The 26,336-nt window shown below is 47.3% G+C and overlaps 1 protein-coding gene across 4 annotated transcripts in view; it reads right to left on the bottom strand.

Moving 5' to 3' along the window:
- Nucleotides 1-26,336, bottom strand: part of LOC133342380 (tetratricopeptide repeat protein 7B-like) — a 122,749-nt gene that overhangs the window by 51,167 nt on the left and 45,246 nt on the right. For all 4 annotated transcript variants that reach the window (XM_061551509.1, XM_061551507.1, XM_061551508.1 and 1 more), the window contains 4 exons: nt 17,791-17,908; nt 15,816-15,873; nt 11,787-11,859; nt 10,363-10,523 (listed from right to left, as the gene is read on the bottom strand). In XM_061551509.1, coding sequence (XP_061407493.1) covers nt 10,363-10,523; nt 11,787-11,859; nt 15,816-15,873; nt 17,791-17,908 — 410 coding nt within the window. The remainder of the gene's footprint in view (nt 1-10,362; nt 10,524-11,786; nt 11,860-15,815; nt 15,874-17,790; nt 17,909-26,336) is intronic.

Genomic DNA, 26,336 nt, shown 5'->3' on the forward strand with positions numbered 1-26,336 from the left:
GCGTGCCGCAGTATGGAGGGGGGCCGCGAGGTAGGCTGGGGTTGGTGGGGGTTGGGGCAAGTGCAGCGGGGGGGGGGGGGGCGTGGGGATTAAGTGAGCGGGAGCTTCGGTTAGGGCTGGAATGGCAACCAGGACACGCCTGCTTGGCCTCGGTATTAATCAACCACAGAAAATCACAACGCGTGCGCCAGACGTGGGCCGCGCCGGGGGGCTTCGTCCGGGAGACGCCGGTGGGATTTTCAGTAGCCGCGTGCCGCCAATAATTTTCAGAACGGGTAATGCGAGCGCTACGGGCCCGCGACGGAGTGCATCGCCGTGCCGGCACGATCGCTGTAATTGGCCTTATTTTAAGCGGCGATGCTCGCGGTGAGCGTAAACTAATTTGCGCCCAGGCAGTAAACGAGGTATGGGGGTGGAGGAAATGATTTGTAAAGGAATACTAAAAAGTGAAAAGTGGCAGTCCAGCATAGAAAACATAGTATGAATATAAATGTTTTTTTTAATAGCCTCTTTGTCAATCCACTGATGGGTAAAGGTCATGTATTCGATGTGGGTTGTTTGACCATACTCCAACCACACTTGCCACAACTAGAGATAGTATATTTTTCTCATTGTATGGCATTTGAAACATCTTACGTTTACAAGTACGAATGCGATGGTGCTTTGAGTGGCAGACCTGTGCCAGAAAGGCACCACACGTGTGTTTAACCAAAAAAATAATTGACTTGACAGTGCAGATTGGTTAACGAGGTGACCTGTTCAGATATCACTCACACTGGTGACAGCAGTAGCCGGGAATTTAACTTAAGATTATTTTAGCATTTAACGTTAATAACGAGTGTTGCGCCATCAACATGTCCATTGTAACAATGAGATGGGTGATTATACGGTAAATCATTCAAGGCAGGCAAAGCAGCCGCTTACTTACAACCCAGATAACAACTCTGGAAGTGTACCTCTCTTTATCAATGGGATTGAGCAATGAAAATAACATTCATCAAGGGCCTTACACAGCCATCGCACGTGAAGTCACATCGAGTGTAAATATGCTGCTCTCACCGCAGTGCAAACGGTGTCCTGTTACTTTTCAGAGGGGGGTGGGGGGCACTGCGAGTATACCGAGGGATGATGGGCAGGGCAGGCGTGTCCTGTCACACGTCAAACCATCGCGAAATGACTGCACCGACAGCACGATGTTGCATCATTTTTTTGTTTCGTTTACAAGCGCACTTTTTTTTTCTAGATTTGAAAGCGCACTTTTGCCAAGAAGGATGAACGGCATTCGTGCAATGGGGGGGGGGGGGGGCGAGCGCGTGCCAGCTCGCTGCAGACCGCACGTGAAGACGATCACGGGCGGCGCTTAATAATAACGACGACGGGAAGATGATTCAACAGCCGTTTCCTGTACATTTGTTAACGCCGAGCAAAACACCACCGCACACACGGGGGGGGGGGGGGGACGGGGGGGCTGGGGTGGAACACACGGGGGGATGGGGGGGGAGAACACACGGGTGGGACGGGGTGCTGGGGAACACACGAACGCCAACACGTGTGCGTGCCTCCACCACCGCGTGTGTGACAGCGCGAGACGCGGGGGCGGCGCGGCTCTGACGCCAACTCGCTACCGTGACCGTCGTCATCGCGATGGGGAAACGCTGTGACGAGGCGGACGATGTGTCCCCCCCCCCACCCCCGTTCTCATGAACTCGAATGGCACGTGTGTGTGGGCTGCGTGTGCGCATGTGGGGAGCGACGGGCTAGTGGTTAGCGAGCGTGCTGCGCTTCGAAACCTGGCGACACGAGTTCGATTCCCGATCACGGCCAAGAAAACAGTGATGATTTATTTGAATGGGTCCTGGTTCTGCCCTAGGTCGACTCGGCCTCGAATGTGCACCTGGTGCGGTGTGTAAACATCGCCACTAGGGAGACAAAGGCGGCCTCGCCGGGTGTGGTGCTGGCCATGCACCCGATTCAAGAGCCGAATGGCTCACAGGGCTATACCTAATAAATGAACTTGAAATGAACTTAAATGAACTTGATGCCCGGCCTTTATAGGTGCTCGCAAACAGCACTTGCTCCAACAGCCTGTCAAGGGCTATACGGGGGGATAATTGTGTTTAGTGTGTGTGTGCACGTGTGTGGGCGCGGTGTATAAACAAAAGCCGGTTGGGCGTGGTGTTGCCCACCCACGCCTCTGCGTGTGTCATTTCGGCCTTCGTAGGTGCTCACGAACAACAGCACACTTGCTCCAAGTCTGTTAAAGTCTTTGTGTGTGCGGGGCGTGGGTGGGTGGCTGGCTGGCTGCAGTTTGCGCACTACGCGGCGACCTGAGATGGATTCCCAGCCACCGGTGGGGGAGGGATATTTGAACCGGATCTGGCCCCTTCCATAGGTTTAAACAGGTACCTGGTGTGGTGTGTAAACATCAGCAACGGGGACACAAACGTGGATAGGTGCGGCGCTGTTCCCCACCCCATCTCGTGCACCATTCTGACCACACCAGCCCACTTGTGCGCACCATGCTGGCTTTCAGAGGCGCTGGCTAAAGAGCACTTGGGCCAAAAGTCTGTGAAAGGTCTTTATCGTTGCGTGTGCCTGTGCTCGCACGTGTGTGTGTGCGTGTGTAATGTGCACCACAAATTCAGAGCATGTATTCTAGATTCGAAGCTTTTGTGGCTGCAAGGATTCATACTGTTTTTTTTCAGTAAAATCACGTAGGTAAAAAAATGTAATGAATGAAAACTAAATTTAATCACGACGTTTCGGGCGCAACACAAGCGTCCTTCTTCAGGTGGGGACAACGTAGGGAAAGCACAAACGCTTAAGTGTGTCTTTAAGTGCCGTTAAGTGTGTCACACACTTAAGCGTTTGTGCTTTCGCTACGTTGTCCCCACCTTAAGAAGGACGCTTGTGTTGCGCCCGAAACGTCATGATTTAATTTAGTTGTTTTCATTTATTTTATTTTATTTTTTACCTACGTGACCTTACCGAAAAAAACCCAAAGAGTATCACAGCATGTACGTTGGGCTCCGTAGCACGCAGACACCAACACATGCATTATTCTGCAGTTCTGGCAAGAACCCTGACAGACATTCGGCCTGATGCAGTTTTCATATCTTGGCTGAATTCCCAACGTCTCGACTAAACCACCCATATACCCCAAGAAACTTTGCCGCTGGTCCCAATGTTGGTGTGCCATCGACCTCCACGCGGAGGGGAGTTAACTCCGTCTATTCCACTTAGACCTGTACTGTCCCTCCCTTTGCCGACGATAACCCAAATATTCATGGCTTTATACATTTATATTGCTGAATAAGAAAGCTAACCATCCGACAACAGTCTGCTTAAATCATATTTTATACATTATTTGTATTTCTGGGTTTATGGTCCGCTTACTCCTTCCGCGCCTCATTATGTTGCACAGTTAACGCATCATATGCCGCCAATTGTGATTTTGTGGTGAGATATCTATCTATTATTTTCATGCTAACTGCATTGCGTTTTTAACAAAGTGCTGTCCCAATTTAACCCATGCACAGGGCTGCGATGCTGCTGCTGCTGCGATTATACACAACTCTGCCTAACGACCGCGGTCGGTGGGGTGGTAAACGTTATAGATCGACTGCGCCTTGTTTCCTGCTCAGGAACAAAGCAAAGTATCGGTTTAATGCTTAAAGTGTTATGCCAGTGTCGATTCCAGCACAATCTAAATTCAGGCACGCGTGTCTGGGCACACGGACGCCGTGCCGTAGCGTGCAAGCTCAGCCCAAACCTTTGCTCTGTGTGCCCGCTTCACGCGAATCGAGAGGACACACGCCCACCAACAACAACACTTGGGCTATTGTAACATAGCAAGCTAAAGCACCCACACACGCGGGCGCTCACCCACATGCACACAGAAACACTGCCATGCTCTGTGGACATTTCCACGTCCGTCCGTCCGTCCACTGGTTTGGAAAATCGGGCTGGCCGCCTATTTGCTCGTGCTGCCTATAATCTCCTTAATTGGTTAGCGGGATAGAGAGGCTCGTGGCTTTTAGGCGTTTCACATTACATGCCTGTTACTAAAATCAATACCGTGGCATGCAAACTGCATGGTCCGACTTGCGCGATCAATACAATTTAATACCTGCCGTTATTTGGTTAGCCTTGTGCCGGGAACCACGAATGCATCACGGCCGATATGGAATCATTCATGCTTTCACTATGATCGCTACAAGTGTAACGCTGCTTGGCACTTGATCACTATTAATGAATGCAGGGATCCACTGAAACTCACATTTGTTTAGCGTGTTCTCAGAGCAGGACAACGCGACTTGGAATGTAAAGTTGCCACGTTAGCATCTGGGTCGTTGGCACTGTGCATTAACAATCGCACCTTATTTTGCGCTTGCATTAAAAAAAAACACAACTTGAAAGACGAAAATGTATTAATGGTGTTTCGCGAGCATTTTATTTCCTGCACAGACTTCGTTCGGGGGGGGGGGGGGGGGGGGGCGGCATGGCTTTACACAACAGTGTTTCCTTGACAGTGTCGCAAAGCGCAGCCAAGTTAATTTAAAAAAAGTGACGCCCCCTATTACCTCCAAAACACTTGTGCCCGGGACCCCATTTCGCAAAAGAATGGCCTCCACCATCAATGAATAACTATCCTGTGCCACCACCGCACGAAAGCCATTAAGGCCGTCCAGGCCAGGCAGTGCCAACGATGTGAAACGCACAGCGGCTGACGGCACAGTCACGGGTAAGCGGCCCCCGCGGGGGGGGGGGCACCGTTGGGAGGAAGCGGCGATCTGGAAACCCACGGAGTTGAGTCGATCTGCCGTAATTCACTCCAAAGCAGCGGCCTCAACAGCATTGCGATCCACTTCGCGGCTTCATCGCCAACTCAGACACTCTGCCGCCGCTTCGTCGAGGGCGCAACAATATTTCTTATTTTTATCTCTCTCAAAAAAAGAAGAGTTCTCTGTTGAAGCGTCCGGTCAACCTTTGCTTAGCGGGAGGTCATTCTCCTCTACTGCCTACAGAGTATTTGGAAGTCCTTTCTGCCAGGCGTGGGGGCGCTATCAACTCCCTGCCCCGATTTCAGACGTTCCTCTCCTCCTCTGCCTCTTCTGACTGACAGCCTCCCCAACTCTCTCTGAAATATTCCCAGTTACTGTACAAGAGCTTGAGATGCGGCTGCATTTCAACACAGCAGTCTCCACGGTGGCGAGATGTTATCTCCCTCGCCTGGTATGCCACAAGTCGTGGGCTTTAATCCCTAACCTCGACACCCCTATATTTGGAGTTTGCATGTTTTCTCTACTCATGGTGTACGTGGTTTTTTCCTCCGGGTCCTCTGGTTTTTTTCCCTCCACATTTAGAATCAACATGCATTTAGATATTCGGCTGCCATTAATTTCCACATAAGCCACTTCGTTGAGCCGTCATTTGTGGCCAGGTCGCTTCTGAAAAGGAGCTAATAGCTCAGTGGGCCTTACCTAGTAAATTAACTAGTTAAAAGTAGTTTATTTAGAAACTATATAAACTTAAATTGTTGTTAATCCAGTAATCTCGAACAGTACCTTGTAAATATTCACCTTTCCACCCCCACGGGAAGATCTTATCAATTGTCAGAATTTGTGGTCATGATTCATAAGTATATTATTCATTTGCATGGTTTTATGGCTGTTTCTACAGTAGCTTATTTTCCATATGTTCACTTTTGCTCAATACTAATTTCCCGAATGCAATATTGGCATATAACGCGCAAACACTTTTTAAAATATATTGTTAAAAGCATGATTTAATGCACACACCATGCGTGTTAGAATCTATTTCAATCAGCGCATGGTTAAGTGTCTATCTAACCTAACATTAACCTAATGGTAGAGAAAGTTGCATAAGCGTGTTTGGCATAAGCCCTGATGTTAAGGAATTCGATGGGGGAGTCCCCTTTCAAATTTTCCACCTCATTTGCCATAGCTCAGTGCCTCGGTCCCTCCCAAACCGTGAGCCCCTGTGCAATTGCACCGCCTGCACACTCGATAGCTACGTCACGGGGCACAGATGGAGTTCCCGCAACATAAAACAGCAGCAGATTCGCTGCGGAAATACCCTCATGGTAACGCAATTCCATAGAGATCACTTACATTCGATGAAATAAACGCCAGTGAAAGTGAACAGTGGTCATGTTAAAGGACTTGTTTGGAAATTAATAGTGGTGGGATAAAGCAGTACATTTCGTAGATTTTAAAACGATCTTCTCCTTGTGGTGCACTCCTGCTCGGGTCCCATGCCTCACTAATTGGTTATCGCAGGACGCAACATCATAACAGCGTCAACCGTTTTCGAGAGCAATTTTAATTTTAAAAAAATTCTGCGTCTCCCCCTGAGAATTGGCGCCTTCAACAACAAGAGGCTAAGTGGGTGTCCCATGCCCGTGCGTGGCCGTTTCAGTCGCTGTATTTTAGTGGGAGGATTTTAGCTTTGGACTCATCAAAACGTAGTGCTCTGCTTTGACGCTTCGAGTTATAAAACCAAGGGTTAGGGTTGACCGAGTGGCTGAGTTGGATAATTGTCCAGAGGGAGGCAGCAGTGTGATTTTGGGTTTGAACTCTGACTCTGCCAGCGTGATTATAACGGGTGCACGGTGTCAGCTCAGTTACCAATAGTTGCACCAAGGCACATGTTATAACTTTGGATTTGCACGTAATTTTGCACAAATATTCGAGCTCTGAAGACAACATAATTGTCGTTTGTCATGCAACGCATATTATTTGCAGTGATAGAAAAAACATTGAGTCGTTCTGTGACATCATCTTCCATGGCCATACCCTAACGCAATGTGAAGCTTGCCAGGGGTGCAATGATGCATACATTTATCAATATTGATTCTTAATGTCACGATGCACGTGTGTAAGAATCCAGGTTTTTGAATAGACGTTCGATTGCATGCAATGTGTTTACATCACCCCTACAGCTACCAGAGGTATTTCCATTCACCATTGAATTGACTCTTGAAATCATATCAAGACCATGAATCATGAAAATTCATGGAATCGCTCATTGCACGATACTAATGGCGTAATTTTGATATTATATCCTACAATCCAACTGCCCATTGTCAATCCACTGCAGAATGACGGCCACTCGACACATCGCGTCAGTCGTCAGGGTTGTTGGACCGTACTTTATCAGTCAGTCAGTTCACTTTGGGTAAGGCCCACTTAGCTAAGAAGCTCTTTGTCAAGGGTGATGCGGCTGAAGCAGCTGATCACGTTACATTGGAAGGGCCGGGTTTACAAGTACAACACAAAAATAAAGGAAATTTGATAAAAAATTACGAATAAACAATTCGAAATAACATCAATACCGAAAGAACAAAAAAATAATATCATGCTGGTCAATGTCTGTTGGAAGGGGAGGCCAGAAATAGAACTGATATTAACAGGTTCGATGTGCAGTGCACAAATCACGGCTACAAAGCAAGTTGTGTCAGGGAAAAAAAAACGTTAATTAGTCACGCTGTGATTTCAAATCCAAGTTGCACTGCAAAGCGGGTTGCCAGTCAAGGGGAAGGCCTTGGGAAGGCACCACACTCTGGTGAGGCCCCACGCGAGATGTGCGTGACATCCAGCCAGGGACAGACCACGAGAGGGTGACAGACGGGCACGGACAGACTTAAGTCAGAAAGCGACGCCTGCCATCGCTTACCATCGCACTCCAATCCATCCGCATCGCGAGTAATGATGATGTCTCTTCCTCCACGACCCGATCCACCCCGCGCCGCTCAAAAAGCCGTTTGTCATAACGCATCCGTTATTCACCCGTGCCTCAGTTGCTGTGGCGCGCTAAGATTTTATGTTCTCGCTGGAAAGTCGCCCCCACAGAGCACGAGCCAGGCTCAAGGCTGGCTTAGCTTCCGAGATCTGACGAGATCGGGCGCATTCCGAGTGACACGGCCATAGGCGTTCTGCATAATTGGAAGATAAAATTGTGCAAGTGGAACGCACCTGCTTGGAAGTCCCTCAGAATGCTAAGCACGTTAGCTCACGGTTTATATTGCTATACAAGTACAGTAAAACCTTGGATTGCGAGTAACTTGGTCTGCGAGTGTTTTGCAAGACGAGCAAAATTTTTAATGAAATATTAATTTGATAAATAAGCAAGGTATTGCAATACGAGTAGCAGAGGTCGCAAACGGGTTTTGATTCCTTACCCGTACCCGGCCGCACCAGGGTCGAAAACGGGTACCCGTACCCGTACCCTACCCGATACCCGGCTACCCGTACCCGGCCGGGTATCGGGTAGGGTACGGGTTCCCGATTGCGACCTCTGGGATGAAGCCATGTTGCAGGCGCGGGTGGGTTGATTCTAAGAACTTGAATTGTGAGAAGAGACAAGACGGTGGGAAATGAGTGACAAACGGTTACGCACCAGTGACTCATGGCCTACCCGTACCCGTACTCGGCCGCACCAGGGTCGCAAACGGGTACCCATACCCAGCCGGGTACAGGTAGCCGGGTATTGGGTAGGGCACGGGTATTGGGTACCCGGTTGCGACCTCTGACGAGTAGTACGTGTATACGCTTTGTCTGCCGAGCGTCACGTGATCACAACTGATATACGAGTGCTTTGGATTACATACACGTTTCCGGTACTTGTTAATCCAGTCAGGTGGTACTTGTTAATCTAGTCAGGTGACACAAGCCTTGAGTAAACAGCTCCCAATCGAAAGGCTGTGTTTAAATCCTGGCCTGCGGTTGACTCAACCCATCATCCTTCCGTGGTAGATAAAATCATTACCAGTTTGTGGGGAGGTTCAACAGTGCTTGCCCTACGGATTAATTTGCCGCTGCCATAGGAATGAGGCATTTCTGGGTCAATGCTCATTTGAGCAGGAAGCCATTGACTTACAAAATAAATATATTAATAGGGGTGGAATGATATATCGGCTGACAGATTTTTATCAATTGCTAAGCGTCCGATATAAATATGGAATCGCATGTTTTTTTGGTTCGTACATGTTGTAGTAATGGGTTCACGTCACCCTTGAAGCCACTAAGAGCGCTACACATCAACGCAATGTTGAGTCTAAACTACGAGTCAAATCAGAGCCCTGACTTTTGACAATTCATCGAATCGCCGGCAAATCGTTCCGCCAAAGTTACCCGCGAACGGTGAGGGTAGCACGGTATCTATCAGCTGGCACAAGCGGAATATTGTTTTTGTGTACTTGCTTAGTTTTAACAAATTATGTCAAGCACGGAAGTTAAGTGAGCATTCTACGCGCCTAACGCAATGTGCATGCAGCGAGCGCCTGTTAACGTGCACATCTCTCCGCCAAACTGGACTTCTAAGGACATGAAGCTGACCGAGGCCCACTTATCATCACTCGGCTATAACACCAAAAAGGTCGAGACTTAAGAGAATCACAACAAACCTTACTCTGCCTTACTCTACCTTCAAACGGTTAATCAATGATTTATGCTCCTTTTTGGCTTTGGACCAAGAAAAACCATCAAAGCCGACTCACCCACGCTCCGTGTGCATTTTCTCTTGGCGGTTTGATACAGCGGCTTTTCAAAAAGAAAGTGGACGAAAAAGGATGAAGCGTTTTATCCGTTAAGGGCAGGGCAATATGGCTAATGGACAGAAGGGTTCGCGTGTTTACAAATTGCATCTACACAGCTATTATTGGGCAGTTAATTCTTTTCAACAGCTGCGCATCCATCACTGGGCACGCAAAGTTGGGTCGGCTGCTATTTGACCGAGTCCACTCGGACCCTACAGGAAGCTTCAACGGTCGAGAATGTTTTCTGGATAAATTTTAAGTCGTTTCAGGTGTACAAAATGCTGAACATCTGAACGCAGGAATATGCTAAGATCTTGAAATATATTATTGTTAATATTTGATGAACGGCATGAGCATTGTCAAACATGCATAAAAGAAAATGTAAAGACATGTATAGCATGAGGTGTCCAGGAAAAACTTGTTAACCTACACGTATAAATATATATATACAAGATTTCCCCTGCTGGCTTCAACAATTCATCATCTCTCCATAGACGGTCAGACAAAGAATTTAATCACTGACATGTTTCATCCATTCAATCTGCCTACTGTCAACCAAAAAAAGTCTATTTTCTGGACAATGAGACTTTGTGAGTGTTATCAAGTTTTTCATTTGTAAACGCGAATATATTAAAAGGTGCCTTAAATCTGCCAAACTTCAAAAAAACCTCTCGTTTTGCTTGCATTGCCTTCTACGGGCATCTCACGGTAGGACACGACGAGAGGTGTGGAGAAGGGGCGAGGTGAGGGAGGGCTCGAGGAGGGGTGGGCGGGAGGGAGGGAGTGGCACAGTGTGAGGTCACCTGAAACTCTCGGGGTATTCGCTGAGGGCCATGTCGAGGATGTTGAGCGCATCCTGGTGGTGCTTCTGCGCCGACAGGAGCAGGGACAGCAGGTGCAGCGAGTTGAGGTCGTCGCCCTGCAGCTGCAGTGCCTGCCGGACGTAGCCCAGCGCCTCCGGGATCTGCGGCACGGATGACGGCACGCGCGGGTTACGGCTCGTCCGACCGCGCTAGCCACCTGCGGCGTTGCCCGTCGCGGCGGGGACGACTATCTATTTCGCCACGATCGATCAAGTGCGGGTGGGCAAGCGGGTCATGTCAGTTAACGGTGCCCAAACGGGTAGGGTGATGCGGACGTAGTCATAATGCTTAGCACGCCGGATTCGTAATCCCTAGGGGGGCAGCTGCCGTGGTATAATGGTTAGCACAGGGGACTTGTTATCCAAAGGGAATGATTGGGACAAGTTGTAATGATAAGCATACTGGACTTGTAATCCAGGTGGTCGGTTCCATCTCCTGGGGGTTGGGGTAATGGTTAGATTCTAGATTTGAAGCTTTCGTGACTGCAAGGATTCATACTCTTAGTTATTTCAGTAAAGTCACGTAGGTAAAAAATGAAATTAAAATGAATGAAAAATAAAAACAATAAAATCACGACGTTTCGGAGGCAACACAAGCTTCCGTCTTCAGGTGAAACTGTCACAAATTTTTTGCTGTGACAGTTTCACCTGAAGACGGAAGCTTGTGTTGCCTCCGAAACGTTGTGATTTTTATTTTTTTATTAATTTTAATTTCATTTTTTACCTACGTGACTTTACCGAAAGAACTAAGAGTATAATGGTTAGATGGCCTTGTGAACCCATATGTGGCCACATTCTTGATCTCTTTGCTGACTTTCCTATTCCTGCTTGACACCAACCATTGTTACCATGTGCAAGAATGACAGAGTAAGATAAAAATAAGGTTGCTTTAGGGCTTAACGTGTAAAATGCTACCACATTCGCAAACATCTTGATATTCAGAAAGTGATTTTTCAAAGCTTTGTGAAAAAAATTACAACAGAGCTCCTACTCCCCTCGGGAAGAGCAAATCTTTGCTGTGGTAAGCAGGAAAGAGCGAGCATACATAGTCAAGTCCAAGTGATTTCCTGCTCAAACGAGTATTAAGGTCATGCGCAGATCCAGTTCACACCACTGAGCCAGTGATGTAAGTGCCACGTGATTATGACAGGGGCTAGTCGATCCGTCGGACAACCATTATAGACTTTCCCACAAAGCGGCGCTTATTTTATAGAGCCCAGAGAAACGATGGACTGAGTTGTGACACCCCAACCAGGATTTTAATCCGCAACCTTTCCAACTGCGAGCCGCTCACTCTTCGGCTGAGCCAACTGGCCGCTTGCATTAATGTCTCGGGGTGAATGCAGCACGAAGCCCCCTAGTTACCTGTCTGGATATGGCCAGCTGGAGAGCCAGGTAGAAGGACGTCTGATGGTCATCAGGGGCCAGGTTATAGGCCCTGCACACCACAGCACCCAGAGAAACAAAGACAAAGATCCCCCCCCCCGTAGCGCCTTTACAGACTGTTGGAGCAAGGGCTGTTCTCGCAAGCACCTATGAAAGTCGGCACGGCACATGAGGGTGTAGGTAGCCAGGACCACGCCCGTGGTCTCCCGAGGAGCGATGTTTACACACACCGCACCGGGTACTCATTTGAGGCCGAGTCGATTTAGGGGAGGCCCAGGACCGTTTCAGATATTCGTCACCAATGTTGGCTGCGAACAGGAATCGAACTCGGGTTGCCTGCTAACCGCTACACCGCCACTCCCCACCAAGAGATGTAACATGCAAATGCACACACATACACACACACACGTGGAGAATGAGTAGAACAAGGATGCAAACGACACACAGATGCAAAGAATAGGCGATGAGCAAATGAATAAAAAGTTGAAGAGGGAAAGAGATTGGAATGGGTTACGTGGGACAAGGGGGGGACAGAGTGGAGGGGGGGGGGGGGAAGTGCACAGAGAGGAGAAACAAGAAGAGCAGATGCAGAGGGTTGAGATAGAAAATCAGGAGGGCAGCCAAAGAACATCAAAAAGAGTGCAGAGATGTGCAGATTGAGGGATCAATTACACGTTCTTTTTAAAAATGCTTTCTGATTGAAACCACATTACTAATGCATGGACTTCCAAGCTAAGATGCCCTTTTTCAATACTTTTTTAAATGCATTTCCATGTTTCTTTTTTTTCCAGCGTAGTTCAAAATCAGCAGAACGGAGCAGAAATTAGGAAATAAGTATTTTTTCATCGGCTGTGGTGGTGGAATACACCTGTGATCCAGCGCTTCGGGGGCAGGGTTTGTGAGTGACACCAATGTAACCAGATTGACGAGACACTGAACAAATCTCACCGTTACGACCATGAGCTTCATCCGAGCCCAATGAGACTCCAAATACATTTTTTATAAGAGAGGCCTGGTATGCATACAGAATATGAGGTGACCTGTAACAGGCAGTACAGCAAGTAGGTCAACTGGTCTGCCAATTGATGCCTGCTCCCGACAGCTGCTCATTCATTCATATGATACCTCTTCAGAGGTTCTATCAAGATTAGAAGCTAATTGAAATTAGAGTAAACAATAGCCAAAGTAAAAAAGTAAAAAGTACATGTAAACACAAAAGTTTAAACTATGTTACCAGTAAAAAAAAGCAGTACCGAACTAGGAAATGTTCCAGTAAAATGTAACCGAATCGGGTCTGAATTGCTTCACTACATTTTAATAATTGTAATGCATTAAAGCCAGGCATTAACAAAACGCAGCACACATTTACATGAACGCCTTTATGCGAGAAAGTAATTTCTCGCTTAAAACTGTGAAGAACTGATCCGATTTTACGAGTGCCCTCACCGTTATTAAACCACGGACGCTTGGCCAAACACACGAGGAATTAATAGAGGGGCGATCGGCCAGCTTCGTATGAAATGCATAGCAGCAATTACTGAGATTTTCCCGCAATGCTCTGAGGCCCAGACCAATTTCCTTCAAATACAGTGAACACTTGCCCTGCCACGGAAGCCATCCCTAAAGCCCCATTATTTCAGCGATCGCTCAAAGAGGAACGGGGGCTCGTGGTGGCAGACGCCCCCGACTTTGTCTTCAGCGGCCGTGTCGTAGAAATGGCTTTGTGCCATGCGGGCGACCAACCCACAATCGGGCGCAAAGACAAAGGTCCCCCGTGTAGCCTTAACCGACCGTCGGGGTCAAGTGCTGTCAGCGAGCACCTATGTAGGCCGGAACGGTACAAAACGAAGGGGTGAGAAGGCAGCACCACGCCCAACCGCCTTTGTCTCCCGAGTAGCGATGTTTACACAGTGCACCGGGCACTCGTTCGTGGCTGAGTCGACCTAGTGGAGGCCCAGGACCGGTTCAGTTAATCGTCACCGGTATTGGCCGTGAGCGGGACTCGAACTCGCGCTAACCGCCGCGCCACCGCTCCACAACCGGGGCGCATCCACCTGGTCACCAGCGCGACGCGGTGCGATCGAGCGGTCCTGCTCGTCCACGACGGTGCATTCACCGCGTCCCACTGCGGCGCTCCGCGCTTCGCGGCGCATGGAGGACAGGATAACCGGAATTAATTTCGAGAAATAAATTAAATGCTCTTCCAACCCACCACTGGCTGCTCTTTTATCCTTCAAGGGAGCGTGGGTCACACCGTGAATAGTTTATGAGCAATGCCGTGGCGCAAACAAGTGCGCGCACTTCCACTCGGTGTAAACCGTCCAGCCAGTGCGGCGGGGTGAGCTGACCTCTGCCAACCTTTACTTTGACCTCATTTCACAGCTTTGACAAACCGCGGTGAACACCGCCAATGTAAACCCTTTCAAGGGTGTTGCTTTACAATGCACAATGTGTAGTTGCAGTCAGACCCCCCAGTGCCGACACAAAAACGTGTTTCAATTACTCCACCCATGTTGAGAGCTCGGCCTAGCAGATTGACAGTTTCATCTCATCCATACCGTGGTGCTTGGTTACGTAGGGTGCGAAAGAAGTTCAACATACATACATACTGTCTGTAGGTACAAGTGCTTCCAATTTGGCTTCTTGACTCACACCGCTTGACTCTGGAAATCCCTCCCATCGTGTCTCTTCCAAAATTGTCATGACCTTGCTCAATTCTAGAAAGGTGTTAACTTTGACCTCTTACACCTTCAACAGTGCTGTGTGCTACAGGTCCACTTAGCATTGTGTGCCATTGGGCCTGTGTTCAGCAGTCGTGATAAAAAAAAAATCTAAGCCCTCCAAGGGCTCGCCGCAGTCTATAAGGCCATTCCCGCAGACGTCTGCATCAATGATTTCGTTTTAATGTCTCACCAAGTACTACAGCACCCAGGGCATATCACCGGAAACGTGCGTGCACTGCGCATCGTGTGTGCGGCGGGGTGGGGGGGGGGGTGGGGAGCGTGAGACGGGGTGGGGGCCCTTGGGACAGGAAGGACAGCAGAAGATGAAATGGAACGCGCAACGATTTTGAGTGGCCCATTCTTTTCGGGAATGGTCAATTTTTTACAAGCAAAAGCAGCCATGCCTCATCGGTGTGCCGTGAGGGTAATTGCGCTCATCTGTCTGTGGCTCAGCTCCTAGACGAAATGGGGACGTCCCTTATTAAATGCGTACCTTATCTGGAATTAACTGTGCTGCGGATGCTCTCGGGATGGGTGCGGATATTTGCCGTCTCCCCGGGTTCATTCACGAGCTCCGTGTAAAAGATGTCATTTTTTTTTTTTACGTCAACAGGCACACGGGAGGAATTTAAAATAAAATGACAATCACGTATGAAAAAGGCACGCGCTTTCGTTCCGAATGCATCCGTCTTGCTCAATTTCCGTACGAGATTGCTTTTTTTAACTTCTTTGTCTCGGCAGAATGCACAGCACCATGTTGCAAAAAGTACAAAATGCAAGGCGAGCATTTAGGGTGCATTTCATCGGCAAAAAAATGCGATTAACACATCGCTCGCTCTTTAGGTCTCAGTGTTGATGATGCACTTATCATCATCGCCGTGAGCCCATTGAATCTTTCCGTCTGAATACCCATGCCTTTAGTTCTGAGATTTTTAACATCATTATTTATTAGTGGAGGACTGAACTTATTACGATAAAGATTTGCCGTGGAGATGGAGAAATTCATTCGGTTTCATGTGCAACTGCTCAACGGATTGTTCCAGCATGGGACTGTGATTGCAATGGGAGGCCTTTATTCAGCAGTGGATCAATCAAGACCAATGATGATGATGATGATGAAAGTGATTAAGTGCCTCGGTAAAATTACATGCACTGTCTGCAGACTTACTTAACATTCATCACTTTACACATGCTGTGTTACTCCCAGGAACCTATGCACACAATAAAGAATTCCTGTACTATCGTAACTGGAAGAGTTTGTTTTCTAATAAGTTTCGTGCATTACCTTTGGAAGGCCGTCAACGCTTTCCTTTGAAGCTCCTCGCGGGTAGCTCGCAATGTCGCTGCGAAAAGAACGGGAATATATATTTTGAAAGATCTATGTACAAAGACACTCTTACTTTATCATACCATTTATATAAAACAAAACCATCAACATAAATATATTGCATGAACTCCATGAACTTGCTCCTGCCTACCTCTCCATCTCATCTCGCTCTACTCCCCCCCACCCGCCTTCCTGTGTTCTCCAGCAATAAAGGCCCTTCTGTCGAAACCCTCGGACAAACTTCGCTCATGTTTTTGTTTTTTGTTTGTTGCGGTTGCACCCGATTCAAGAGCTGAATGGCTCACAGGGCTATACCTAATAAATGAACTTGAACTTGAACAGTGGAAAGACTCATTTCTCCTCTGGTGCACCTTGAGCCTGGAATTCCCTTTCCACAGCCACCTGTGCTGTTCACATCGAGTCTCAAGACCCGTCTCTTCTCCTCCCTATGATAGCTAGTCTGTCTCTTTTTTATGAAAAAGCATCCTATCCCTGTGATGCGCGACCTGTTGTTTTTTTGTGCAGCACCTTGAGATGCGCTCAATCTTAGGCACTGTATTATATCCGCACTGCAATGTCCATTCTAAACATGTGGAAGCTGTGCAGCAGGCGAGGAACAAAAAAAGCCGGGCTACAGAATTCACATTCTGGATGCAACAACAAAGTGATCGACATTTCCATTTTCACCACAAACTGTGCAAATGAAACCTATCTTACGCTCTTCTCTCTCGCTCTCTAGCCGTAACAACACAGAGCACACTGCAGAGGCGAAAGCCCATCACGACTTGTGAATAAACCTGTAGAAATTTAATATTTTTCCCCACACAAACCAGTCCGGTAAAATATACTTTTGTGCAACCTTTTGCGTCGCCTAAGAATAGGCGGCTCATGAGAGTGCTCGCGTTGGCAGAGATGTCGCACGTCTTTCAGAGCGAATGGCAACCTCCCCCCTTATGATCGCCACCACGCGCCGGGCAGCTGTCCACAATTACAACAGCCGACCCCGCAAAGTGCCACGCGGCTATAAAACCTTCGATCACACGGAATCGTTTTTTGTTTCACGCGACCGCTTTTTGAACCGCGGCGCAGTGGAAATAAAATGCTTATTTTTAAACAAACGCGTCTCACATGCTTCCCCCCCCCCCTCAGCCTTCTCAACGGGAATGGCGACGTTGTGTGCCAGGGGTTCACAATGCAAGCGTGCCCCGCGCATTACCACTGCGGTGCGTCACAGAGGGGGTCAACGGGGCGTTTGTCCAGGGGGGATCTCTGGCAGAATGTCCGCCACGGGCTCAGACCCGCCAATGGAGACGCGAACACGAGGACCGCCCAACACCGACATGAGCGTGTGGCATACCTGTCAACCCGTACGGTTTGCCTGTATTCTTGTACAGGGAAACTGAATTGGTCTGTAATAAGGTAGGCACTGATAAGGTGTCGATAGGTATGATGTCGGGTCTCACTTTGAATTGCCACCTCAACCAATGACACAAGATAATTCGTCACAAACACATGGATCAAGGTGGGGGGGGGGAATGCAAATCAGAGACGGGCCCATACCAATCAGTGGGCTTAAGCAGGGCACATCGTCAGAATGGACCAAGGCCGATGAACAATTCGTGGTCAAATTGAATTCAATAATTACATATTTCTTCTAACTTTAACAGTGCTAATCGCATTTTATACTATTTATCATTTGCCCAGTTATGGGTTTTTTAAAAAAAAAAAATCATGAAACATTCGTTTAGGAAATATTTTGCGTAAAACATGATAAGTTTCCACATTCACGATTTGATATATGTAACTTGAGCTTAAGTAAAAACAAATTTTTTAATTAACGAATCGGCCTAACTACCACCATCCACCAACCGCATCCATTTTCATTGTGAAAACGACGACGTCTGTTCAATTCCCGGCAACCACGGCTACTCACCGTCCGTCGCCTGGAGGCTGTAAATGAGGCCCAGCGCCAGGAAGCCCTTGGCTTGAAACTCGCCCGCCCGCTCCTCCATGTCTACGACTGCTTTCGCAAAAAACTCTCCCTCCTCCAGCTGCCACGCGGCCAGGAGGGGGCACACACGTGGGGGCACACAAACGCACGCACATGCATCAGCGCGCATCAGCGATGTGATAGTCCGGCCATCATTGGCCACACTTAAATGTTCCTGCTCCCTCCATTTTTTTTTATTACAACATTTTCAACACGAGCGTGGTACAGAGCACAAACCATGACACAGCGAGGAGGGGGTACAGAAACTCCGCGAGCCCAGTCAAAATATTTTCTCGTAACATTTTTTGTTTCGGGTGGCCCGTAATGACAGGCATACGTGTCAATGATGGCACAATTCTCACGCGCACATGGCAAATCGTTTTCAAATCGCTGCCCCGCGTTTCCAAACAGGAAACGTTGCTGCCGAGGGACTATTAATGTCGCTTGATTTACGCCGCAGGATCGTAAGCGCATGTCCACAAAGTGGCTGTGCAAGGTGAAGGTCTAATATCTCAACCTGAGCGGCAGCGATTGAGAAAATAACTCGGCCGCCTTCACTCTCACCTCCACCGCCCTCCCTCAAGAGGGCATTGCTAATTGCCCACATTAATCTGTAAAATAAGTATTATTCGGAAGGTAAATACACAGGCCGGCAAAACCAGGAGGGAATTCCAACACTGGCAAGACCTTCCCTCCCCAACCCCTGCACAAATGCAACATTCCAAATGAATGATCATGAACGCATGATAGTGCATAAGGCTGGTGTGGATACGCTGCTTTAGAGTTGATCTTCTTGGAACGTTGCACTGCCACTCAGGGGAGACATAGGGAGACTCCCTGCAAGTTAAAGCGGTCGATGCGCACACCATTAATGTAAAGCCGATAGCAGCAAGAGCATGAGTGAGCACACGTAAACGTTGATTAAAGTAGATGTATTGACGTGCCTGGCTGACGCACCAATCTTATTAGAATTAATAGCATTAAGGTGTATAAATATTTATAATCCAGTGTCTTAGCGAGCACAGATACCGCAAATCTGCCAAGGAATACCTTTCAATCTTTAATGCAGCGCTGGCAGGGTGGCATTATTAGCTGTCACAGTGTGGCTCCCAGATGGAGCCCTGCCTAAGTAGGGATTACGGGGCATGAAGTTTTACTCATTCCTTAATTCACTAACTCACTCATCCCAATTGAATGAGCATTTTATCTAAATGTGAATATTTCTGCACACTTCTGATGAGACAATGAATGGTGTATTTTTGTTCAACTGCAGAAAAACAACTAAGAAAAGTAACGTAATTATTTATTCCTTATTAAAGTCATTTGGCCCACAACGGCTGGCACACGGTTGACCTACTTTTGTGAATGACGTCACGGAGCCTCTAACGAGCAATTTGTGACAGACGATGGGAGCAGTAACGTCCAACAGACGGCAGCAGATTGAGGGCTTTCAACTCACAAACTATCGCAGTCCCGTCGTCTTCGCGACGAGCATGAACCCGTATTGCCATACCTGGCAACCTCAATCTAACTCAGCTTTAAAAAGGGTACGACATAACCTCAAGTCGTGTAGAGACACAAACCCACCATGGTGTAATCTAGCAGAGGTTTGGCAAAGGGGCTGCAAATTTTTGTTAATGATTGTTTTTTTTATAAAATCGAGGAAGGGTCATGGAGTGAGGATATTTGGCCACTTCCATAATGAATGTTATTTGGGCTTTTAGGAGGATGAAACCAGAGGTCGCAGCAAAAAATAACACAACACACACATGACAGAATAACACGTTTCTGCCAAGTGGGTTTATGAACCCTCTTGCTCTACTGCTATTTACTGGTCACCTTGTAGGCCCCAGAGGTTTAGGAGATTCACACCTCTATGCGATCTACCACCTTGTGCAAAACCTTAGAGCCAACCTCATGGGGCACAATGGTCATGAAACACATTCACTCTTGCTCAGTATTTCCACATTGATCCAAAATACTGAGCTCCGGGCTTGGACCAATTTGGCCATGAAATTATAATACGTACCACAACAGCAACTCGCGTATCGATGGAAACACGCGTGCATTACTCCCGCCAGATTCACTGCAGTGCGAGAGTTCATCTGGGTTGATACAGGGGTTTCTTATGACGCCTCATTTCCATCACCACTGGGACCTGTCCTCTGCTGGCCTAGGAACAACACTATTGCCCCGGTTGTGTGGGCCTCCACGTGCCATGAGATGACAACCCCATCTCCCAAACTGTCCCCACCCTTCGTGACTGGAGGGTGGGAGATTGGGAAGTGATGTAAAAACGGTTAATTTATTATCAAGCGAAATGTAGCCATGCATTAGGCAACACCAGATCGAGTCCAAATTCATTCGGTTTGTCATTTTATTCCGTGCAATTTCAACCATAAATTTGCCTGGGAGATGAAGCCAGCGAGTGCCATTAGCGACGTGCACGTCTCTACCCCGAGTTGACCCTGTGACACCGCGACTGGGTGTGGGTTCGGCCTCGTTCTAATCCCTGGAACTTCGCGCACAATAAAGAGGCTCGGCAACCCTGCCGCAGGAATCGATCGTCATTGGAAGGGCGGGGCAAAGTCGCTATGGGGACGCGGGCTCTATTGATCAAGCCTGGTGCAAGCAGCATCCCGGAACTTTAGCCAAGCTGGAATCACAGACACATCAAGGCGTAAAATCACCACAACCCAGCCACCTAAATGCGAACAAACATTTTCGGACCCATGTCTCGAAGCTTTAGTCAGCCGGGAGAGACATCGGTAGCCTGTGGCTGGATAAGGGTTCAGCTTGCCATGTCCATTAAGACGTTTTTGAAGAACAAAGAAAGGCATTATGTGTTTTTGCCTGGTCTTGAAGACACTGGACGGCACTTAATCAGGTTAGAACAACGCAAGGGAGGTGCAGCTACATCTTCCGCGGGTGTGGGATTCAACAATAGCATAATTTTGATTGCGGTGAAGTGCGATCCATCCTTCACACATCACCAATCAATGCCCAATACACCCTTTTTTAAAAGAGATACAAATGGAATCCATCTGGCAACGTCAACATTTAATTGAATGGCTTTCCAAATTCAATATACTGTAATAAACCCAGTTTCTTTGTTTTTCATCCACAACCAGAATGAAGGGTGCAGAGTATAGGATTTCATACCGTCCCTATCTCACTACGCACCTGCTTTTTCAAGCTGCCACCACCACCACCGCCACGACTGCTACCTGAACGACCATGCACCTCCGTAAACATCGCGTTTCTGAGCAGAATGGACAGGTTTTGTCCAGCCTACACACCGGCGCACCGCCACCCCCCACACCGCCCGCCGCCCCCTCTCAACAAAGTCGTCTGCACCGCGCTCACAGGCTGTAACACCCTGGCCCCCTGGTGCACCGTGTCCCACTAATCAGCCACGAGTCCATCCAATTCCCTGCCACGTGGGAAGGTCAACGAGATATACCGGCAGTGCCTCGCAGCCGCTGCCCCTCGCGATGAGACGCATAAATTGGCTTTCTTAGGGACACTCTTTTAACCCGTTTCTAAAGTGGCATGTCAGCGCCGGGCAGCGAGAGAGCCGTCCACGACGATGACCTCACTGAGCTGCATCCCTAGATAAGGAATGCGTAAGAGACGGATGGGAAGTCCGTTTTGAACGTGCAATGAACGCATGGGAAGTGCACGTTGGAACATGAAACGAAAGGAAACGCCGTCCGTTTAAAATGCATAATGAACGGAAAGGAAAACTGTTTGAAATATGAAATTGACAGGAAGCATATGTCCACTATGCGATGGATAGGATGTCGATTAAAAAATATAAAATCAAGTCAGGAAGTGCATTTTCAATGCACATAATTAACAGAATGGATGACTGTTTCAAATATTTAATGAGCTGACAGGAAGTCCGTCTTGAATATTTAATGATAGACAGGAAGTCCGTTTCTTCATTAACCAGCAGCCTGATTCAGCTGAAGAGACAGTGGAGCTTGAAACTGGTCAAGATGGCTTTCCTGCATGACATTTTAATGGATAAATATTTTATTTTATGCAGAAAAATGTATTTCCTGTTCGTTCATTATGCATTCGTTAACCATGAACCTCCACCACAGCAACAACAACAACCGCCATTCGCCACTACGTGGCGGTGACGTCACCACGACACTTGTGCCAGGCCATGTGCACCTTCACACCACGTGAAGTGTCGAACGCCCGCTGGCAGGTCACGGGGCAGACCCAGGTGCCACGGGTCGACTGACTGACATGACCTAGAAACACAGCGTGTTTCACATACAGTATATGTCTTGCATCCCTTGACAATACTGTACAGCGTTATGGACTTAGTCCGAATAGTGTACGGTACAACCCTTTGATATTCCACTTCTGGATGAAGGCTTCCCAACGCCACAGGCATAACTTGATCATACTTCACCATGCCGGTTGGTGAAGGCAAGGGAGTATAAATATGGGAGCATAATACGAAAATAAAACTAAACTATTTCTACGTTCACCAGGTAAAGCCCACTGAGCTATACGGCTGTTTTTCAGAAGCGACCTGGCCACAAATGAGAGCTTAATGAAGTGGCCTATCGTGTGGACATTTATAGCAGTCAAATAATCTAAACGCATGTTTGTAAATGTGGAGGGGAAAACCAGAGGACGCGGATAAAAATCCGGAGAGAGAGAGAGAAATGCAAACTCGAAATATACAGTCGGCGTCAGGGTCAGGATCAAACCCACGACCTCCTGTATTCCAGGCCACTGTGGCGCCCCAAAACGTAGAGTACAACAATGTATTTTGATGCACTGCCTTCTGCTGCCCACAAAATAAGCCCCGCAGTCTATAACACCCATACCAAGCACTTTCCACCATCCAGGCTCAACGTACGAGATCTGATGAACTCTGAGTGGATTCAGGGTGATTTTTGTCAGTCTCAAGAGCTTTCCGTTACAAGTGAAAAAACTGGTGAGCAACCCCCTACACGCGAGGGTATATAACGCAGCCCAATTCACGTGGGATTCAACAATCCCGTTCTTCCAATCTTCGGTGAAAATACGGCCACGTCTTCAACGACAGCACATGTCGCGTGTCATCATCGGCGGCCCATCGGGTACAGGGAGGACACGTCTTCCGCAGATGCTGGAATGATCGGTGTGTCCCGAGATGGCTGAACAGAACCGATCCAAGTTCCGTACGCTCGAGCGCAGACACGGCTGGTGGCTCCCGAGGGAAGGAGTCGGGGGGTCCTGTTTATGTTGTGCCGCTGCTGTGGCCGCTCGTTGTTTTCCACGTCTACCGTTCATCTCATCAAAATCAGAGTCTGCATTTCTAAAGTAGGAATCCGACGAGCCATCAAGCTCTTTGTCACAGATGTTCCAGTAGGGGCAATGTCGGAATGTTGCAATCACAAGCTATACAAAAACACGAAAGGAGTGCAAAGTATAAGAAAGGTAAGCACATGACTAACAATATACAAGTAAAACTAAACTTTTTTTTTTCAGGTAAAGCCCACTGAGCTGTTTCTTTTTCAGAAGCTACCTGGCCACAAATGATAGCTCAACGAAGTGGCTTAACATGTGGAAATTTATATCAGCCAAATATTCAAAATTAGTGTTTTTTATCTTCTAAATAATCTAAACACATGTTTCTGCTTCCTTGGCGAGGCGGATTTGCTCAGTCATCATTGCTTTGCCAAACAACACAGCGCCACTGACGGTTCCAGCACCTGGGCTTCCCAAGCGTCGCTTTTGAAGTCACATTTCTTCATCAACAACCACAATGCAGCAAATTCACTCGGGTGATACACTTCGGCCGTTTTGCCACAATTGTGAACCTGGCTCCCGAAGGCCATGATATGTATAGCAATGGAAGGGCGACCGTTGCCTTAAATGGTTGTCGTGCCATTTTTTTTTTCAGCTGAAAGAATAAAATAAATAATATTTGTTCAAATGTGGACCAATATGACCCCTACTCCCTCTAGAGGGCAACGGGGATAGGCAACGTCCAATCAGATCAAAGAGGTCACATGACCACCAGAGGTTGTGTGCTCTGAAAACCAATCATTCGTCAATATAGCACACTTTTCAGCAGGCTACTTTGATTGGCTGTACAGAACTCTGTCACTCCAAGCCAATGTCGTACTAAGCTGCCGTAGTTGCAGGTGATGATTACCGGCATCATGTTCTCTAGCCTCAGCATAGAAAGGTAACTGGCAACCTACTTCTTATACCGCCTCACGGGTGAACCTTTTGCACGTGATCCTTTGCTTGATTCAACAAAATTGCCCTCTCGCGTTGCCACACAAGAGACGTGCTTCACCATCGGTCTCTGCTGGAGAGCGCGTGGACAGGCAGGCACACAACTTCCGTCATAACGATGGGGGGGAGGGGGGGTGCAGGTTGGACCTGGGGGTTGGAGGGGGGGCGGTGGGAGCAACCTGTTCCCAGAGAACGAGCAGGTGGTCTCGTTCCAGAGAGAGGGAGAAGGCCTCCTGGTCAAGAACGGGACGCGTAACGTGCGTCGTCATAAATAATCGTACTTCTGCATCTCATGTCACCGAGCGTGATCTGGTGTCGACCCGGTCGGGCCAAAATAAATGTAATGCTTCCGCAGCACAAGAGAGTAAGGTCCTATTTTATAAGCCCGTCACGGGCGTGACAGAGATAAACATCTTGCAACATGGTCTGCGATCAATCCAGCAGGCTTACCGTTACGGAGCGGAAAAAACAAAGCACACTGTGTGTGAAATTTAGCCGAACAACAAGACAATGAGGGTTTTAGCCGGGGGTTAAATTTATGAAACTAGTGCCGTGATACCTCGTGCTTGCATGACGGATATATAAATGTGACTTTTGAGCACTAACATTTTAAAGGAAATCAATAATGGACGATGCTTAAAAGGCGACAATTTTCCATAAATGTTGCACAAATAAACGAGAATCTATCCGTATGCAAAAACATTTTGTATACGTTTCCTATCAGGTAAGGAATGATTGCCCCTGCCTCTCGCTCCAGCGATTGTCACCATTCTGGGTCATCCGTGGATTCATAAATTAGATTTTTTGTCCTCGTGTTTTCCATGTCGCTAGTAGTGTTTTTTACCGTTTGTTCGGGCTCGTTTGTCCAGTCTCTTTGCTTCATTAGCATGTAATTTGCATTCATCATAAACAACAGATTTATCAAACATGATAATGACTGTTGCAAAACATTGTTAATGTAAATAATTGCTTTCAATCGTTAAAGCAGAGTGTATCCTTACTACAGGCCTCGTACATTGAAAATGTATTTATAAACCAAAATATCCTAAATGATCGCCTCTCATTCTAGCTCAAGGAATTGTTGCCTTGGGTTTTTTCTTTTCTTCAAGAGAACCCTAGATGGGATATTTAGGCAAATTTATTTTTGATCACTGGTAAATGTGGGAGAAAAAACAGTTTCCTAGAAGAAAAAAATCCACAAACAAAACTCAAAGCACAATCACTCCAGATAAGACACCAATCTTATTTAATTAACTGTCTTCTAAAGGTGCCCCGTCGCTATATTGAAACAATATGTGATTAAAGTTTAATGCTACAAATTACCCATGGAATCAAGAAGTATGCAGCGAGTGCGGTAAGGGTCAGAAACCCGCTGGAAAAAAAATAACAACATTTACTTCCAATTACAGAACGTCTTGAAAACAAACTAGCGCTGGTGGTGCAGTCAGGGCCATCCAAACTGGGAGCACACAGACGCGGTCTCTCCTCACGGCCTGAAGACTGTAAGGACTCAGGACAAGATAATTGATTTTTTACCCTTCTATCTGGCAACAAAACTGACACCTTTTTTACAAGGAGTCATGTTTACATAGACCACAATACCTGCAGTCATAATGCAAACAAAAAACATAACTCTGATAATGTGCACTGTCCTTGAAGTTGATTGGTCCACACCCGAGACAGCTTTCCTTAATTTTGTTGTCAAATAGAAGGGTAAAAAAAACAATTATCATATTTTTTACTGGCAAATGAGGCTCCAATGGTGACTCTGGACAAGTTCGCTCATTACCCTGATACAAAGTCATTGTCGCCTCCGAGAGAGAATGCTGCCAGATGAACCTCATAAAAGAGCGGTGAACGTACTGGAAAAACCCCAATAACCACAAAATGAGGAAAATAAAAATCAAAACACACAGGAAGCGCTAAAGTCACATTTCAAACATTCTAGTTTTAGAACAGTAAATAAATATCCGTCCTATAAAAATTTTAAATAAAAGAGGGAGAATGGTGGACATGGAAAACTCTATTATTGGTATTTTTATGGTCAAAATAAACAAAGTGCTTGGCAAACAGGCAGATGGTACAAAAACCGACCTTTGATGTATCTTACACACCGACATCACAACACCACCACTCCATACCTCGCTGGGTGTGTTACGACATGGTGTATTTATTAAACATTTCTTGTTTTCTGGGCTACTTGAATAATGACAGGTAAAATTCGGTTGGGTCTC

Source organism: Lethenteron reissneri, chromosome 14 (assembly GCF_015708825.2).
Source record: "Lethenteron reissneri isolate LAM-NWPU_2019-01 chromosome 14, ASM1570882v1, whole genome shotgun sequence".
NCBI lineage: Eukaryota > Metazoa > Chordata > Hyperoartia > Petromyzontiformes > Petromyzontidae > Lethenteron > Lethenteron reissneri.